Source organism: Pithys albifrons, chromosome 3, assembly GCF_047495875.1.
Source record: "Pithys albifrons albifrons isolate INPA30051 chromosome 3, PitAlb_v1, whole genome shotgun sequence".
Taxonomy (NCBI): domain Eukaryota; kingdom Metazoa; phylum Chordata; class Aves; order Passeriformes; family Thamnophilidae; genus Pithys; species Pithys albifrons.
The window spans coordinates 43,977,219-43,996,586 of NC_092460.1; the positions used below are offsets into that span (position 1 = coordinate 43,977,219).

General features: G+C 49.1%; 1 protein-coding gene across 1 annotated transcript in view; it reads right to left on the reverse strand.

Moving 5' to 3' along the window:
- Positions 1 to 13,891, reverse strand: part of PARVB (parvin beta) — a 51,715-nt gene extending 37,824 nt beyond the window's left edge. Inside the window, exon 1 of the mRNA XM_071551526.1 lies at positions 13,621 to 13,891. Coding sequence (XP_071407627.1) covers positions 13,621 to 13,735 — 115 coding nt within the window. The 5' untranslated portion in view covers positions 13,736 to 13,891. The remainder of the gene's footprint in view (positions 1 to 13,620) is intronic.
- Between the last annotated feature and the right edge of the window lie 5,477 nt (positions 13,892 to 19,368).

The window sequence follows — 19,368 nt, forward strand, 5'->3', positions numbered from 1 at the left end:
CAATAAGACCATATGGCAGCTATAATGGAAAATACACTATTTCTTTTTTCAGTGGATTTCATTATGGTTCAACCACACAATGGAAGAAGTACTAAAGAAGTGTCTCGGTTTGAGGGGAAAAACCAAAATGTTTTACCCACAAGCAGGGGAGGGGCCTCCTCCTCAATAATCACACCACTCTTTATCAAATTTAAGAAAAGGAATTTTAATACAAGAAGGATAACTGCTATATATATATATATATATATATATGTAAACAGACTAGTGCAACCCACTTCCCCAACACCATAAGAGGAAAAAAAAAACAACAACAACAAAACCCAGCAGGTTTTCCTCCGGGAGAAAAGGTTATACTTAAGTGTCCTTGTCACAGCCCGCTGGCTGCAGAGTGAGTTTCAGTCCCTCTCCAGCGAAACAGACGAGCAGTGGGCTTTCAGATGGACTCAGTCTCTTTCCCCTGTGTTCCCCGTCCAAGAAGCAGACAGGTACGAGCAACCAGCAGCAAATCCAAGGCAGGTAGCAGCACGGCAGGAAAAAGTAATCCGAAGTAGGCAGCGGCAAGACAGCCAGGGAAAACCCCAGCAGTAACCAGCAGGGCAGCCTGCCTCCTTGGAGCCCCCCACTCCCCCGTTCCGCGGAGCCAAGACTGAGGAGAATATCCAAAAAAAAAAAAACCAAAAGAGACAAACCTGCCCCCACCCCAGCGATCACAGTTAACTACTTCTTTTGTTAACCGCTGGCCTGGGCAGTTAAGTGGCAGGGGAGAGAATTTACATAATAATCCCAAACTACAACATTATCCACCCCTAAATTCTCTTCCATGCCGATACTCTACATTAAACTTAAATTTTCTTTCAAATAATTAAGTGTTTACAAATACAGTAATATGAGTCGTTTACCCAGAGATAAGTTCCCCTTGAGGTACACATCGTGTCTCTCCATCTTCCTGCATCACCCACCAGGTGGAACCAGATCCTTGAGCAAAGACAACCCCACGAATGGGTTTGCCTTTGCCTGAGGCAGGGTTGATCCAGACTGTTTTCCCTAGCATACCTCTCAGGTGTATTACAGGGACTTTGTCTCCATCTACAGTGTGAAGGGGTTCTGATTGGGCAGGGCCGGCTCGATTGACAGAGCCTCTAGTGTTGACTAGCCATGTAGCCTTTGCTAAGTGTTGATCCCAGTGTTTGAAAGTCCCTCCACCCAACGCCTTCAAAGTGGTTTTCAACAGTCCATTACACCGCTCAACTTTCCCGGCAGCTGGTGCATGGTAGGGGATATGATACACCCACTCAATGCCATGTTCTCTCGCCCAGGTAGCAACTAAGCTGTTTTTGAAATGAGTTCCATTATCTGACTCAATTCGTTCTGGGGTGCCATGTCGCCACAGCACTTGTTTTTCCAGGCCTAGGATGGTGTTCCGAGCAGTGGCGTGAGGCACTGGGTGTGTCTCCAGCCACCCTGTGGTTGCTTCCACCATGGTGAGCACATAGCGCTTGCCTTGGCGGGTCTGTGGCAGTGTGATGTAGTCAACCTGCCAGGCCTCCCCGTACTTATACTTATCCCAGCGTCCACCATACCACAGGGGCTTCACTCTCTTAGCCTGCTTAATGGCAGCACATGTCTCACAGTCGTGGATAACCTGAGAGATAATGTCCATGGTTAAATCCACCCCTCGGTCTCGTGCCCATTTATAAGTGGCATCTCTGCCCTGATGGCCCGAGGCATCATGGGCCCATCGAGCCAAGAACAGCTCTCCCTTGTGCTGCCAGTCCAGATCTGTCTGTGATACTTTCACTTGCGCAGCTCGGTCTGCCTGTTGGTTGTTGAGATGTTCCTCATTGGCCCGATTTTTGGGCACGTGTGCGTCTACGTGGCGGACTCTCACAATCAGCTTCTCTACTCGGGTGGCAATATCTTGCCATATATCGGCAGCCCAGATGGGTTTCCCTCTGCGTTTCCAATTGGTTTTCTTCCATCGGTCTAACCATCCCCAGAGAGCATTGGCCACCATCCATGAGTCGGTGTAGAGGTAAAGCTTTGGCCATTTCTCTCGTTCAGCAATGTCCAGGGCCAACTGCACGGCTTTAAGCTCTGCAAACTGACTCGACCCACCTTCTCCTTCAGTAGCTTCTGCAACTTGTCGTGTGGGACTCCATACAGCTGCTTTCCATTTGCGATTAGTCCCTACAATGCGACAGGAGCCATCGGTGAAGAGGGCGTAGCGTATTTCCTCTTTTGGCAATTGATTGTATGGTGGAGCTTCTTCCGCACGTGTCACCTGCTCTTCCTCTTCATCTGCTAGACCAAAATTTTCACCTTCAGGCCAGTTTGTGATGATTTCCAGGATCCCAGGGCGATTTGATTTTCCTATACGGGCGCGCTGCGTAATCAGGGCAATCCACTTGCTCCAGGTAGCATCAGTGGCGTGATGTGTAGAGGCAGCCTGTCCTGACAACATCCACTTCAGCACTGGTAGTCGAGGTGCCAGAAACAGCTGTGCTTCTGTGCCAATCACCTCTGAGGCGGCTTGGACTCCTTCATAGGCGGCTAGGATCTCTTTCTCTGTGGGGGTATAGTTGGCTTCAGATCCTCTGTAGCCTCGGCTCCAGAATCCAAGTGGTCGGCCTCGAGTCTCACCAGGCACCTTCTGCCAAAGGCTCCAAGACAGGCCATTATTCCCGGCGGCGGAGTAGAGCATGTTCTGTATGTCTGGTCCTGTCCTGACTGGTCCAAGGGCTACAGCCTGAGCAATCTCATGCTTGATCTGGTCAAAGGCTTGTTGCTGCTCAGGGCCCCAGTGGAAATCATTCTTCTTACGGGTTACCAAGTAGAGAGGGCTTACGATCTGACTGTATGCTGGGATATGCATCCTCCAGAACCCTATGGCACCCAGGAAGGCTTGTGTTTCCTTTTTGCTGGTAGGTGGAGACATTGCTGTGATCTTATTGATGACTTCTGTTGGAATCTGACGGCGTCCATCCTGCCACTTCACTCCCAGGAACTGGATCTCTTGGGCTGGTCCCTTAACCTTACTCCGTTTGATGGCAAAGCCAGCTCCCAAAAGGATCTGGATGATTTTCTCTCCTTTCTGAAAAACCTCTTCTGCTGTGTCCCCCCACACAATGATGTCATCAATGTATTGCAGGTGTTCTGGAGCCTCACCCTTCTCCAGTGCAGTCTGGATCAGTCCATGACAGATGGTGGGACTGTGTTTCCACCCCTGGGGTAGTCGGTTCCAGGTGTACTGCACGCCCCTCCAGGTGAAAGCAAACTGTGGCCTGCACTCTGGTGCCAGAGGAATGGAGAAGAACGCATTAGCAATGTCAATAGTGGCATACCACTTTGCGGCCCTGGACTCCAGTTCATACTGGAGCTCCAGCATGTCCGGCACAGCGGCACTCAGCGGTGGGGTAACTTCATTCAAGCCACGATAGTCCACAGTCAATCTCCATTCTCCATCAGACTTATGCACAGGCCAGATGGGGCTGTTGAAGGGTGAGTGGGTTTTGCTGACCACCCCTTGGCTCTCCAGTTCACGGATCATCTTATGGATGGGGATCACAGCATCACGGTTCGTTCGGTATTGCCGACGGTGCACTGTCGTGGTGGCAATTGGCACTTGCTGTTCCTCAACTTTCAACAGTCCAACAGCAGAAGGACTTTCTGAGAGACCTGGCAATGAGTTCAATTGTTCAATCCCTTCTGTCTGTACAGTGGCTATTCCAAAAGCCCATCTATGCCCCTTTGGGTCCTTGAAATATCCATTCCTGAGGTAGTCAATGCCCAGGATACATGGGGCGGCTGGACCAGTCACAATGGGGTGTTTCTGCCAATCTCTCCCTGTCAAGCTCACTTCAGCTTCTAGCACAGTCAACTCTTGAGATCCCCCTGTCACCCCAGAAATAGAAATAGTTTCTGAGCCCACATGTCCTGATGGCATTAATGTGCATTGAGCGCCAGTATCAACCAAAGCCTTATACTTTTGTGGGTCTGATGTACCAGGCCATCGAATCCACACAGTCCAATAGACACGGTTGTCCCGTGCCTCTACCTGGCTAGAGGCAGGGCCCCTCTAACACTGATCCTGGTCATAGCGGTCAGAACCTTTTCTCGATGAGTACACCTGGGAGGTGCCCTCCTGTGGGTCAGATTCTTGCCCGTGGGAAACTGGGACTGCACTTACTCTCACTGACCTTCTTCCATTCTCCTTCAGTTCTTGTACTCGGGCTGCAAGGGCACGGGTGGGTTTCCCATCCCACCGTCCCATGTCTTCTCCATGTTTGGCCAGGAAGTACCACATCTCAGTTCGTGAGGTCTGTCCACTTCCTCTGGCTGGGGGGCGTCTGGCTCTGACTTCAGAGGTTCTCATTCGCACTGGTGCCACTTGGAGACTTTCCCTAATTTCCTCTCTGATCGCTTTTACCTCTGCAGGCAGCGTCTTGAGACTCTCAACCAATGTCTCTACAGCAGAAATACGGGCCTGCATTGGGCTGTGGGTCATGCTTTCATATATCCGGAGCTTATTTGCTACTGCGCCCACTGTTTCATGGTTCTCTTCCCTATACATGGATGCCAGGAAATCGGTGTATTCAGCTGGCCCCGAGCGTGAAAGGTCCCACCACATATGTGGTGTGCATCTGACCTTGTCAGGGTCATTATTGGCTTGCCCACCTCTTCCAAAAAGCACGTCCATCATTGCCATCTCCCTCAGACGTAAAATTCCTTCTTCCATCGTCTTCCAAGTCTTCCTAATATGATGTTCCTGCAGGATTTCTCTATAAACAAACTTCTCTCTTACACTCGTTAGAAGTCGTGCCCAGAGTGAAAGGGGCTTTGATTCCCTCACGAACACCTGTTCAATAGCCACGTCCTGGGCCAGAGCCCCCAAAAACCTGGCTTCAGCACCATCCAGTTGTAAGGTTTCACCCATAAGGTCCCAAACTCGGATCAACCAAGTCAGGATGGGCTCACCCGGGTGTCGAGCAATGTCTTTCCGCAAACTACGGAGATTATCAAATGACAATGACTCAGTGATGATCTCAGGCTCTGGGTCTGCTTGCTGTGGAGGTGCAGCAGCCCCCTCATCGTCTGCTGGATGGTCTAATTTGGTCTTATATTTCCTTTTCTGAATAGGGGCAACTTCCATAGGCTTGGCCTGTCCTCCTGGTTTAGCCTCATCCTTTTCTCCCTTCACTGTGGCATCAGGGGTTTTATTCTCTCGCTTTTCCCCCTTCACTGGGCTAGGTTTCTGAATGCATTCTGGAAAAACCCTGGCCCTACCTTCAAACATTCTGTAAGCTGCAGGGATACAACCCTGCAGAAAAACCATAAAGAGCAAGATATCTCTGGCATCCAGGGAGAATTTAAACATCTCAAAAGCTGTTGTAGCAGACTTGAATGGGGAATGGACAAAGGGTTGGGAGAAGAGATTCCCCTTTGTTCCTTCCCAAGGGTCCGTACTATTATCACTGAATCCCCAGAGGTAGCAGCTTAGGTTGCGGCAGGAAAACAGCCTGGAGAGCACCACCCACATGACATCCAAAGGCATCGAATTCATGGCACCATAAATCCAGAGTAAGAACTCAATAATAATTGCGGCTATTTGAGTTTTGCTCATTGATTTGTTGATAAGACTTAAACCTGCCGCTCCTTTTGGCATGAATTTGTACCAACAAAAAGCCAATATATTATACAGGATGGTCCTGATGAACCCTAAGCTCAAGACCCACATGGTGCCACAAAATAGCAGTTATCCTTCTTTGTTTACAAGCCCCACACGTTGGGCGCCAAGAAATGTCTCGATTTGAGGGGAAAAACCAAAATGTTTTACCCACAAGCAGGGGAGGGGCCTCCTCCTCAATAATCACACCACTCTTTATCAAATTTAAGAAAAGGAATTTTAATACAAGAAGGATAACTGCTATATATATATATATATATATGTAAACAGACTAGTGCAACCCACTTTCCCAACACCATAAGAGGAAAAAAAAAACAACAACAACAAAACCCAGCAGGTTTTCCTCCGGGAGAAAAGGTTATACTTAAGTGTCCTTGTCACAGCCCGCTGGCTGCAGAGTGAGTTTCAGTCCCTCTCCAGCGAAACAGACGAGCAGTGGGCTTTCAGATGGACTCAGTCTCTTTCCCCTGTGTTCCCCGTCCAAGAAGCAGACAGGTACGAGCAACCAGCAGCAAATCCAAGGCAGGTAGCAGCACGGCAGGAAAAAGTAATCCGAAGTAGGCAGCGGCAAGACAGCCAGGGAAAACCCCAGCAGTAACCAGCAGGGCAGCCTGCCTCCTTGGAGCCCCCCACTCCCCCGTTCCGCGGAGCCAAGACTGAGGAGAATATCCAAAAAAAAAAAAAACCAAAAGAGACAAACCTGCCCCCACCCCAGCGATCACAGTTAACTACTTCTTTTGTTAACCGCTGGCCTGGGCAGTTAAGTGGCAGGGGAGAGAATTTACATAATAATCCCAAACTACAACAAGAAGGAACTGGACTTTCAGGAGCCAGAACAACTTGCTTCTTCTATAACCAAAATGCTGCATACATTGCAAAGAGACTTTATAAGAGCTTTACGTGTTTGCCAGACAGGTCCTGGGGATTACAAAGAAACTGTTTTTGACTTGCAGAAACAATCACTGAGAGGCAAAACTGCCTTCCCAGTTTGCTCACCACTAGCAAAGCCAAAAGCAGAATCCCATCCCAAGGGCTCTGGAGAGGGGTCTGCGGAGAGAGCATGGAAACAAATGATGTGTACAGGACTGATAATTAAAAGCTTCATTGTGCCCATCTATGTTCCTCCAGGGGAAGTGATGGGGATTTAAGGGCCCAGAGTGCACAGAGCCACTGCTCTCACCCAGCACAAGCTGCCAGGTGTGCTTGTCCTCTCCACATCTGGTTTTTCAGAACAAGACTTCCCCAGACTCAAATTACAAAGGCTGAAACCACACGTGTCAGCCACAACACCTTCCCAGCTCCACCAGACAGACACAACAGAAGTCACAAGTTTTGGGTTGCAGCTTTCTGCTTGGCACAGAGAAGAGCACAGATCAGGAAATCTGTACCTGTGCAGAGGATGGCTCACTCTGGAGAGATCACCTGGCCACTGGCTCATTAGCTGTGCGACACAGAGGGTCCTGTCCCCACCTCCCCTCCATGCTCTGCCCACCCAAAGGCAAACAGGGGGCACTGCTGGTCACACAGAACTGCTGGTTTAGATCCCCCTCTCCCGTGATGGTGGGGAGGGCAGAAACTCCCCCGAGCAACCTGTCCTGCAGCACAGGTCCCCAAATCCAGTCAGGAGCTCCTCCTGAAGGCAGCCTGGAAGTACCCCTTGAAAAGCCATGCTCTCCCACTGATCACAGCCCCTTTTCTTCCCCTCCACTTCCCTCCCCACCACAACAGGTGCCACACTTCCCTCCACAGATCATCCCTCAGCCCAGGGCACAGGTGCCAATGCAACAACCAGAGGCAGGTGCACCACAGAGTCACAGATACACAGAATATTCTGAGCTGGAAGAGATCCAAGGGACCATCCAAGTCCAACCTCAGCCCTGTCCAGGACACCCCAGAAATCCCCCTCTGTCCGACAGTCCAAACCATCCTGGAGCTCTGGCAGACTCGGGGCTGTGCCCACTGCCCTGGGGAGCCTGATCAGTGCCCACCACCCTCTGGGGGAAGAGCCTTTCCTGAGATCCATCCTGGATGACCTTCAAGTACTTGGCTTCTGCACCACAACACCCAAATGCTGCTAGCTCAAAGAACCTGGAGGTGTGCAAACTAAGTCATAATTGCTCTAATGAGCAGAGGGCAGCACAATGAGAAGCCTTTGGGAAACAAGGTTTCCCTTCCTTTCTTCTTGCTGAAATGACTGAGGGGAGCTTGAGGGCTGAAAAGGGAACCAGACTGCAGGGCTGAGAAGGCACACAGAGCCTCCTACACTGCCAGTAGCAGCAAAGGGGACAAGGATCACAAACAGATGAGGGTACAAGTGAGGCAGCAAACTCCTTATGGCACATGTCAGTGTCTCTGTATGCTTCCATGTCCCTCCCAAAGCATCAAATCTCCATGAACCTGAGACAGACGGTCTCAGAAATCTTGCAGGCCAAGTTTTCTAGTGATGCCCAAGAGATTTGTACACTGGACTCCCTTTGAAAACTGACAGCACTTTGGCATCCAAATCCCCATGAGCAGCTCAGAAGTACCAGCCATGCTGGCACTGCCACAGCCACAAACCTGAATCTCCTCAGCTGTGCCCACGACATTTACATGCACAAGGTACAATTCCTTCCCAGCTGGAACTCTCCTTCCAGCTAAGCTGGAACTGCTGAAACACCAACTTCTACAACCAGCAGCCTCTGCCTTGTGCTGGGTTTGCCTCAGCCCACAGAGCCCTGGATCCCTCAGCAGCAAGTTGTTCTGACATGCTTTTGCAATGGGAAGAGCTTGCCAGCTAATCTCCCAAATCTCCTAACATCAAAGGATGACCCAGACTCAAAACTCCACCAGCTTCATCTGTTCTCAGATCAGCTGGCCTGTAACAGCCCTTGAAGTACATAAAAAGGCATTTAGCACTGTTATGTATAACTGTACCCAGTGTCCTGCACTTCTGTATTGCCAATGTGCAAATCAGTCAGATGTATTAATTTATATTAATAATCTAAATATCACAACTCTTACAAACACCAGCAGCTTAATGATTAATGCTTTTATGGTAGTGCACTGCAGAACACAGCCTGATCTCCCTGCACAGGTCCAGTACTGGGATCAAAAATCCCCCCTCCATGACTTCCCATGAGTTGTGGCTGTGCAGCTCCCCCCATTCCCATGGGGTCCACGTGCAGCTCTCCCCAGTCCCTACTAGAAGCACTAGTTACCTGGCAGAACTGCTACTAGAAGTCTCTCCCAAAGTATCATAAATAACAAATCCTTTAGAAGAAATCAGAACGTGTGTAACTGAACAATTGCTTTGAAATGAGGGTAGGCTGTAAGGAGAAAAGGACTGGAAATCTGGTTTTGGAAAACTGGAAATGCTGATAACCACCTTGCTAAGGTTTTATGATGAAACATAACAGTGTTCTTACAGTGAATCTTAATTTAATGATTGCAACTCTGGAAACAAAAGGACTTTTGAATGTCTGTTTTCCTTAACTGAAAGCAGGGTGCTTTCCTCAATGCACCACTGAAGAGCCGTGGAGATGTTTTGCGGGTCTCACTGCATCCTGTCTGCAGGAAAACTTCCAGCTGTAATTCCAAACTCTCCTGTCTCACCAGGAGACTGTGCCTGAAGTTGTGCTGAGTGAACCAGCCCAGCCCAGATGCAGCTGCAGGAGAAAATGTGGGGTCTATTATTCTGTGAAAAGCATGACTACTGTGCACGTGAAGCTCCTTTCCCTTGAGACACGGACACAAACTAATATTCCCAGCACAACTTTTGCCAGAACAGAACACAGGGGCAGAACCCAAACTGCCACTGCTCCAGCAACACTGAAACCAGACCTGGTCAGAGGTACCTGAGCCCTAAAGGACAAATACCGATTAAGCTACACAGATTCCAACTGGAAATGGAGGTCTGTTTAAGTTAGTGGTAGAAAAGATAATAAATTGAAACTGAAATATGAATCTTCATATGTTTGCACAGACTTTCTAGGGGCAGATTTTTCCAGTTTTCTTTTGCAGATGAAGACAAAATACAGCACTACTTTTTACAAGGTCCAAAAAGAAGCTGAGGGATCATCCAGCTCACAAACTGTATCCTGGTATGGGCCCTGCCAGCCCCCTCATGTTCTCCTGAGGTATTTAAAGCAGATCTTGGAGAAGAGGTGGCACATCTTGAAAGCTCAAGATCACAGAATGGTTTGGGTTTGAAGGGACTTCAGTATCATCTCATTTCAACCCCCTGTCACAGGCAGGGACATCTTTCACTATCCCAGGTTTATCCAAGCCCTGTCCAGTCTTCCAGGGATGGGGCAGCCCCAGCTTCTCTGGGCAAACTGTGCCAGGGCCTCCCCACCTTCATAGTGAAAAATTTCTTCCTAATTCCTAATGTAAATGTCTGATACACCAAGACAGGGCCATGTAACAGTAACACCAGCCAAACATAGATTTTTGCATATTTCCACACAGCCTAAAAGGGGCACAGGGGGAGAAGTACAAACCAAGCACTGGAAGTGTCACATTTCACTTTTCTAAGGATGTGTGCCATGACTGATAGCAGGATTAAGTACACACATGACAAAGCTCTACCCTTGACCTTCCTGACCTCTCCCTGGCCAAGTCCCTTCCATGTGGGCTCTCCAGTAGTGCAGAAGGGTTGAGCTCATCTCCTGCTTTTCCTTATGCAGGAGTCCACTAAGGCGTTTCTATACTCACTGGTGACGCATGTTGACACCACCTGCAGCCATTAATAATCATCAAGACTCTTCTCTCAGGGGTATCTTTAGCCAAACTATGAGTTAAAAGTATTCCTGGGAAGGAAGAGGAAGGGAGGAGCCAAACAGACAGTGAGATCACTCACTCACACTTCCATAGGAAACCAGGGTAAAAACAGCCTCCCCATGAGCAACAAGGGCTGCTCTTTCTGTTGAGTCAGGGCTGCCTAAAAAGTCTGTTCAGCCAGAGAAATTCAGAAACATAAGCTTAAGGGGTAATAGTGTAAAACTGAGGTTTGAGGTAGAAATTCAGTCTTTCTCAAACAGTTAAGCAACATATACAATTTGACTTAAAAACACCGATGAATTTGACCAGACGTAGCCTACCCCACCAACACACACAAAGCATCATGTCATACCACAGTGCTAAAGCTGTTTACACATTGAAATACATATTTCAAATCCTGCCACAGTGTCTCTCACCAGTACTTCTGAACTTCATTCATCCTCCCCTCATAAAGCAAGGGTGGGAGTTCACACTGGCTGCCTTGATGAGCTGAATGAACCCTCCCCTCCCAGCACAGCCTCTCCAAAAACACATTGCAGCATGTTAGGAAGTAGTTAGCCAAAATGAAATACTTAAATTTAGTTGCTCAGGGGTTGGTAGCCTCATATTATGGCTATTAATGAGATGGCTCCTACTTGTGATTAAAGAAACCAAAACCAAAGTGCCAAAGGAAAATTTCAGGACCTTTTGAGCTGCACTGCTCAGAAGATGTGCACAGAAGGCAAAAGGATTAACAGAAGTGGGTTTAGCTCTTGCTCAGCCCAGGTTAGAGATGGCTTTGGCAACCCAGCTGGGATGGTGAGAGCTTGCCAAGGACAGCAGGAATGGAGAGCCCTCGGGCTGCCTGAGGCAGAGGAGGGACAGAGGCTGTGGGCTGTGGCAAACCAGCAGGCAGCATTCTCATTTACCGCCGTGGAGATGGCAGGATTCGCTCCGGGAAGATCGCTCTGACCTCTGCTGGTCCCCTCGGGAAAACCAGCAGAAACCTGGAGCAAGGAAAAGGCACTTCCAGGGGCAGCGCAGCTCCTCAGCTCCCGGGAAACACCGAGCACATGGCTCCTACAGGGACTATCCACCCACGCCAGGAACGCCACCCACATGAGCTTCCAGTTTATTTCTGCTCCACACTCACACGAAAAGGTTCGGTTTCTAGCCCTGGAATCTGCTCCTGTGGCTGCCCAGGTCCCACCAGGAGCCACAGAGCAGACTCTGACCCCACTGCTTATCCCGTGGCTGCCTCCAGCTCCACAGCCATTCCCTGCACGGCTTCAGCTTGCAAGCTGCCCCACAAAGGGTAAAGAGCTGTTTTTCTTCATAAAGTCACCTGCAGAACCACAGGATGTCACACCCAACCAGTGGCGGCTCGCAGGTGTCTCCTCCCTTCACGGTTTCAGACTGGAAGGAAAACTCACACTAAAAGCTGCCTCCTATGTCTCGGTTTGCTCCCCATGGCCCTGAGAGGAGCAGGACTGTGGTGCTTCACACGACTACAGAGGAGTTAGAACCCTGAGCAACCAAAACAGGCCCACTCCATCGCCAAGGGGAGCCCTGGCCACTCCAGCAGGTAAAAGAACAGCCAAACTCAGCACAACTTCAGCTGAATGCAGTCACCTCAACAATACGCTGAAATGGCTCATTTAAGAAGGGACACTGCCAGCCCACATCAGCCTAGAAGCCACCTCTGAATGAAAGTCACTCTTTCAGATCACGTGGTTGGCATCCCAGCTGGAGAGGAGCCTTTTCCTCCACCTTCCTTCAGAGGCAAATGAGATCACCTAAGAAGGCACAGCTGCTCCTGCTGCTCCTCAACAGAACCACGTCAGAGAAACTTGATTAAAAATAGATAATAAAGGAAATTTCAGTAAGCCACACCAAAAGAGCCAGCAGAATGAAAGGGAAGTGATTTCCAGGTTTCAAGGTCTCATATTTTGTTCATAAAAATTTAAAAGGCCGCCTCATAAATGCTGTTGGCAATTCACAGGCTCAATATGGGCAAAACATGTGCTTTGCAGCCAGCTGAAAGGAGGCTGAAACGTGATTTACATCCCTGCACTACACCCATCAAACACCAGAACAAATCCAAGGCCCTTTTTAACCAGCCAGAAAGTCAAAAATGCATTATGCCATAAGGCAAGGACACCCAGATCTCCTGTTAGGAGATGGTAGGAGTCTGGGATAACAGAGGAAGAGTTTCTCTGCAGAAACCAATACTTGGCCAGTTCGGGAAGCTGAAGAGAACCATGTACACCACCCCTGGAGAAGACAGACTCAGGAGAAAGGTACACTTGGTATATTCAGGGCCAGACCATCTTTATCAATTCTAGCAGAGAGACAACTCCCTGTGTACAACAGCAACAACAAACTCCTCAGCTCAAGCAAACGGTGCCATCTCTGCACAGGTGGGCAAGTGTGGCTCAGGCAGAAATGGGTGCACAAAGGATTTGCCCATGGGGTGGGGGAGCATCCCCACGACAACACACGTGGGCACACTCGGTGTAAGCACATCCACGAGGAATCCTTACTCTGGAGAGTGAGGGAATTCAGCTGGATGCAGCTGGTTATGAAAACCACTCTTAGCAAAGAACCAACACAAAGCCTAGGGATGAAGCGGACCTGCACGGAAACACAGGTGGACTTTTAATCATTTCCTCGTGGCTTCCTCAGCTTTCAGCCTCGGGGAGAAAGACGATGCCCGCGGTCTCCTCGGTCGCCTGAAGTTTCGCAGCACCTGAAGTTTTTCTCGCAGCCGGTTCTGGGCTTCCCTTCCATGGGCAGAGGCGCTGGGAGCGGACGAGCCCGATGAATGGCCGCTCCACTCTGGGCGCTTCCAGGCGCGGGGACCCATCGCCGTCATCCATCCCTCCCTCCCCACGGCACCGGGGATCGCCCGGCTGTGCCGGCTCCATCCACCCATCCCTTCCCACGGTACCGGACACCGCCCGGCTGTGCCGGCTCCATCCACCCATCCCTCCCCCACGGCACCGGGGACCGCCCGGCTGTGCCGGTTCCATCCATCCATCCCTCCCCATGGCGGGGATCGCCGCTCAGGCCCCGGTGCTGGTCCCGGTGGGGCTGCGGCTCGCGGGGACTCCGCTGTGGCCGCTCCGAACAAAGCGGGGCTCAGGGACGGGACGGGGCGGGAGGGGAAACACGTTCCTCCCAGCGAACTCGCTCACCCTCCTTGGCTTTCTTCTTCCTGGCCAGGGTCCCGCCGAGCTTGCCCAGGAACGACTCCTCTTTCTTCATCCTGTGCGGCCGCAGCGTCGGCGATCGCAGGGGCTGCGCGGACATGGATGGAGCTCTGCTGGGCTCGCCCTGCCCGGTGCTGTCCTGCCCGACCCACCCGACCCGTCCTGGGGCTGAGGGGCCCCAGCGAAGCCCGGAGCGGGGGAAGCACCGCGCGGGAGAGGCGGGGGCGGGCGAGCCGGAGCTGGAGGCGGACCGGGAGCGCTGCCGGCGGACACAGCGCCCTGCCACGGCCGGGAAGTGCGCGGGAGGCGGGGGCGGGACGCGCCGGGGACACCCCCCGAGCCCCCGCCCCGAGAGCCCGTACCCGGCTGGGGCATCACCCCGGGAGCATCATACCTGGAGCATCACACCTGGACCATCACACCTGGACCAGCATCGCACCCCCCGGAGCATCGCCCTCCGAGGCACCAACACATCCACAGTGACCACGTGGAGAGAAAGTGGGTAAAAAACACCAAAACATCAGGGCAAAAGCAAAGCAAAGCTTTGCTCCTTACAGCCAGACCAGAGTGTTCTCAGTCTTCAGAGTAAGATCAAACATTCTTTCTTAAGAAAATTTTTACGTATTCCACATTTTGCAGCAACTGGGCACACACTCTGCACGTGACATTTGTCAGGGCACACCTGTGCAGGTGCTCACTGGCTGCATTCAGGTTTGCCTCCTAATTTTGCAGCCATGTGCCCCTTCTGTGGGACTAGCCTGCCTCCTCCTCTTCCTGGCATGTTGCCGGGCAGGTTTGGGCATCTCCTTTGCAGAAAGATTAAGGACAAGAGGCCCATGGGTTCCCTGTTTGCCAAGCTCACACAAACCGAGGTCACAGGGGGATTGTCACCACCTCGCAGGTCTCCGAGCACTGCTGCTGCCACCAGCACGGTGTGTGCACAGACACAGCCACAAACAGAAACTTGGGTTCCATCCCACAGAGAGAATGTACTACTTATCATTTCACAGCACCCGGGAACATGATAAGGGGGTTGTGGAATACACATTAAAAACAGGTCCTCACCCTGGGAGGCCTCATGCACAGGCTTAAGTTTTTAAGCCCTTGGAGTTGATATTAATGAGGCTGCTGGGTCCCTAAAGCCAGGCACAACCTTTGGCTGTGCTCCACAAGCAGCTCCCCTGTCAGCAACCCTTGTCCCAACAAAGGGCCACATTCAAACCAGCACCACTTGGCTCAGGCTCTGCACACCCAGCCTGGCTCAGGCTCTGCACTCCCTGCTCACAGGACACATTTTCAAGCTTGACCTGACACAGAAGTAACTCCACAGGACACATCCAGAGCAGAACATGGCAGAGAGAGTTCTGAGTGTGTAGCTTCAGGAGATTTAACCCAAGCTCATCCCCTCTGTCACCAAGGGCTACCCTTGTCCCTCACACCTCCAGCTGCTAGTTGCTTTTCTACAGGCACTTCAGCAAGTCATAAAGAAGCCCAGCCCAACAAATCAAAACCAAAATCACCCAGCCTGCACTTTCCAGTGTGACTGAGCACAAACTCACCCAAGGGCACGTGTCAGCTGGAGGGAAGTGGAGGGCACACATGACTAGGGCTGGAAAGACCCTTCCAAAAGGCTTCTGTGAACTTCTTTTCCCTGTTGAAAGCAATATTTAACACAACAGCTAAGGAAAGATTCAAGAAAACAGGGCTTGCTCACCTGTTTTTTGAATTGGATTTCCTTCTGCATTTGAACCTCAGGTTTGGCTTAGAGTGTCTATTTCTGTTGTTTTGCAAATCAACGGGAAAGTAGCAAAAAGGCAAAAACACAGGACTGAGGGGTAATGACAGGTTTGGAGTAGGACCTGCAGCTACATTAAATATTTGCCTTCAATGGATTGGATTTGAAGTTTATAAACATTCCTCTGGCAAAAGCAACCAAGAACCAGGAGGGTGCTTTCTACATCTCAGAAGTCCTGCACTGCAGGAAGCTTGGACCAGGGCTGCCTCATCAGATTAATGAGCAGAATTTCCACATCCATCATTTCCTCCAGGCCCATACTACCATTACATATTACCACATCATTCAAATATCTCACAAAAGAATCTACACTGTGGATTTTAACATACCCTGCTGCACATTTCCCAGCTCCCAGGAGGTGCAGCCCCCAGACCAGATCGGACAGGAATCAGAATCACCACTTTGTCAAGTTTAGGAGCTGCACAAGCAGAATATGATGCCAGAATCTTTGAGGGTTCATGCGGTAAATTGGTGCCCAGATAGATATGCTGTGTATTTGCAGTCTAATATTTTTAAGCATGATTTCTTGCTCTAGGCACTCATCAATAAGGTATCTTGAAATGTACACAAAAACTGTTTTCTCATTCCTTATCAAAGTTTATTTTTCCTACTTTCAGAAACCCATTTCAATAAGTGGAAATCCTGCTTAAAGCACTGGTTATAACCTCAACTTCTCTTCCTGTTTCCTTGGCAAGCCCCAAACCTGCCAATGGCTTTCAATTCCAATCCAGTTTTACTGCAGGATACAAGGAAGCATCCTGAGATCAGCATTGCAAGAAGGGGGTTGTAAGGGTCTGTCCGCATCCAGAGTTTAATGCAGAGCTGCTGCAGGGGCAGAGACCACAGTGTCTCATTGCACAGTGTCCCACTCCACATTCCTCTGTCCCAGGCACTGTGACCTCCTCCTCACCTGCTCATCTCTCCCCTGAGCAGCTGATTGTCCTCAGAGGTTCCTGCTGCATGGCTTGCTCTGTCCCAGAAACATTTGCCTTAACTCACAGGTTACACTGCCTTTAAAAAGCTGTGAGCTTTATGCTATTCTGATTTTGGAATGCATGGAAAACCTTACACCAGAGCAGTTTGTTCCTACACAGCCCACTGCCCCAGCTGTAGCCAAATAACCTCCTCCCTGCAAACACTCTATCTTGTACCTCACAGCAAGACAACCCTGTCTGGTGTTTGCACATAAAGGCCATGATGATGATCAGTTTTTATTGATACTGCTGCTTTGGAACAGCAAATAAATTCCATTTCCTGAAACAGCAGTGAGTTGCCCACAGCAAAGGCTCTGAGACTGCAGGTGAGAATTTGGCAGGGGTGGGATCGACACTAGTTACAAAACCACCTCTCACTTCAATGATTTTATGGTTTCAGGCCATACCTAGTCAATGTTTTATGTTGATTTCCGGTGCAGGGGAGAGTTCTTCCCTGTGCTCCTGACAGTGGAAAAAGTCTTCATAGACTGGAATTTCAGACTTATGAGACCTGAGTGTACAACACAAACACCAATGGTCTAATCAACTCCCATGAAGAAATTGTGCCCAGACAAAGCCCAGGCACACCCACAACAGTCCCTGCAGTTCCTTCCATGCTGCAATATAACACTGCAGCCAATACATCAGGGAAATAGGGGGGCAGAAAAAAAGGAGATTAAAAAAAAGAGCAGCCTTAATTACGCTAGGTACATAGAAAGGCAGTAATTGGTTAAATTGCCCATTTCATTTAAGGTTGTTACACATCTTTGCAAAATTAAATAATTAGCAAGGATGTCAACTGTATTCTGCTGGCACAAGCCACATCAGACACTGCACTGAAAATAAAGCTTGCATTTGGATCAAAAATAACCTGGATTCGTAGGAAAAACACACACACAGATGCTGATCTGCAACAGGACTAGGTGTGGGCACTTTCATTTCATAAAATGAAGTCTTAAATACAAGCAGTGTAGAAAAAGCATTTTAACCAACCTCTGGGGGAAAAAACCCATAAAAATCAATGAGTGCTCATACCTGATTTTTTAATGACATTGCAATCAGAAAATGTGTGAGTACAATCTCTGAGCAAGAAAGCAAGCCAATTGGTTAACAATTTGTACACACAATCCAAACAGCACACAAAACTTCACTTACTCCAGTATAAAACTCAGGATGTACCACCCACTTATGAGCAAGTATCTTGTGATAATTGAAATAAACCCACCCAGATCCATTCACCCGATTTTTCATGTCCTACCTATTTATAAAGAAACACCTCAGTTTGTAGCCAATAAGCAGAAGTGTGCCGGCCTGTTGCAAAGGAAAAGGAGGCCAGGCTGTTTTAGACAAGAAGGGAGAGCCCCCAGCAACAGAGAGTCAAAATAAATACACTTCAAACACACCAAAGAAAACCCAGAGCATTTCAGAGGGCGGTTCAAACAAACAGGGCTCTTCTCAAGAGGAAATGAAGAGCTTTTATCACTGCTGTGATCAAGTGTGTGTTGGTCTTTGGTGGTTTAACTGGCTAATGGCCATTAGCAGTGACAGCTCCTGCTGCACCAGGTCAGTGGCCTCCAGGTCAGACCCAGCCCAGCTACACTATTTGTTTAAACCCTCCATCCCAAATGAGATACCAGCCCTTTACACCCACAAAATTCCCTCTGTACCCTCCCTCTCATTAGGGATGAGGTTCCTTTATATTCCTATAGGAATATATTCGATATATTGAGTGTATATTCATTAAGAAAACTGCCAGAGCATAAACCTGTCCAATTTCATTGGAAAGGCAAAACCTGCTTCAAAATCTGTTCTTATTTTCAGCACTGAACTGTTGCTTTAATATTTAGCTGAACATTTCCATGTCTGAATTTGCTCATTTTAACATTGCTCACCCTCTTTTTCATACTTTTCTGTTCTACTTTAACCTTACAGCATTTTATGCTGCTCTCAACGTTTTAGACTACCTGAGATTACTGTAATTAGATGTATCACAAAATAATGATGGCAGTGAATTTATGGTCTCTCAGAATTCTTCAGGTATTTAAGCAAAGCAAAACCAACCTCTTAAAACTAGAAAATCTTTAGAGTCTTATATTGTAAGAAGACCTGTACTGACTTTCTAAGATGATAGAAACCTTACAGACACCAGAAAAGAGTCAATTTTTCCTCCTGGTCAGATGCATGAAAATGTGTTGGGAGTGTGTGTGGTGGTGTTTGGGTTTTTGTTGTTTGTGGATTGTTCAGAATAATCTTCCACACATCTGACCAGGTCCTAAATATTCCCAGAAAAGGGTAAGAGTGTTTTATTCCCCTATAACATCACAGTGGAAATCCATACAGTTTCATGTAACTGCTCACTCAGCACAGAGGAGGGAGAGCCAACCTGACCCTCACCCACTTTTCTGTGGGTCTGTGTGTTTGGTGACAGGAGGGATAAAGACTTGGAATGCTTCCCTCAAATCTGGGGCACAACAGGGACAGCAGTTCCTACACATGCCTGACTAAACCCACAGGTATTTTGTATTAAGTATTAAACATGAGTGGCTACATCTCTTCAGGTATTTCCACCGGCAGCATGTACAGACCTGTATCAAAAAAGGCACAGAGCGACAGCAAAGGCACTTCAGTTGGAGCATGTTTCCATATTGTTCAGGTCAGCACCATATTTTATTTGTGAAGCTTGTATTTTTAAATCAGTTGTGCTCTTAATATGGCAGCAAACCTGCCTCTTTACGTTCTGACAACCTCCCAGTTTCCCCCTCCACCTTCCCTAAGCTCCCCAAAAACTTAACTTACTAATAGCACCTTGTAACAGCAGATGACCCAAAGAGCATTTTCAACTTTTTAATCTAAGTGGAACAGCTCCAAGAAATCAGCCACTTCCTTAGAATGGTGATGCAAATTTAGCCCTGCTTCTCAGTACTGCCACCTGCCCCCTGGCTCAGAGGTGCCCCCGAGACAGCA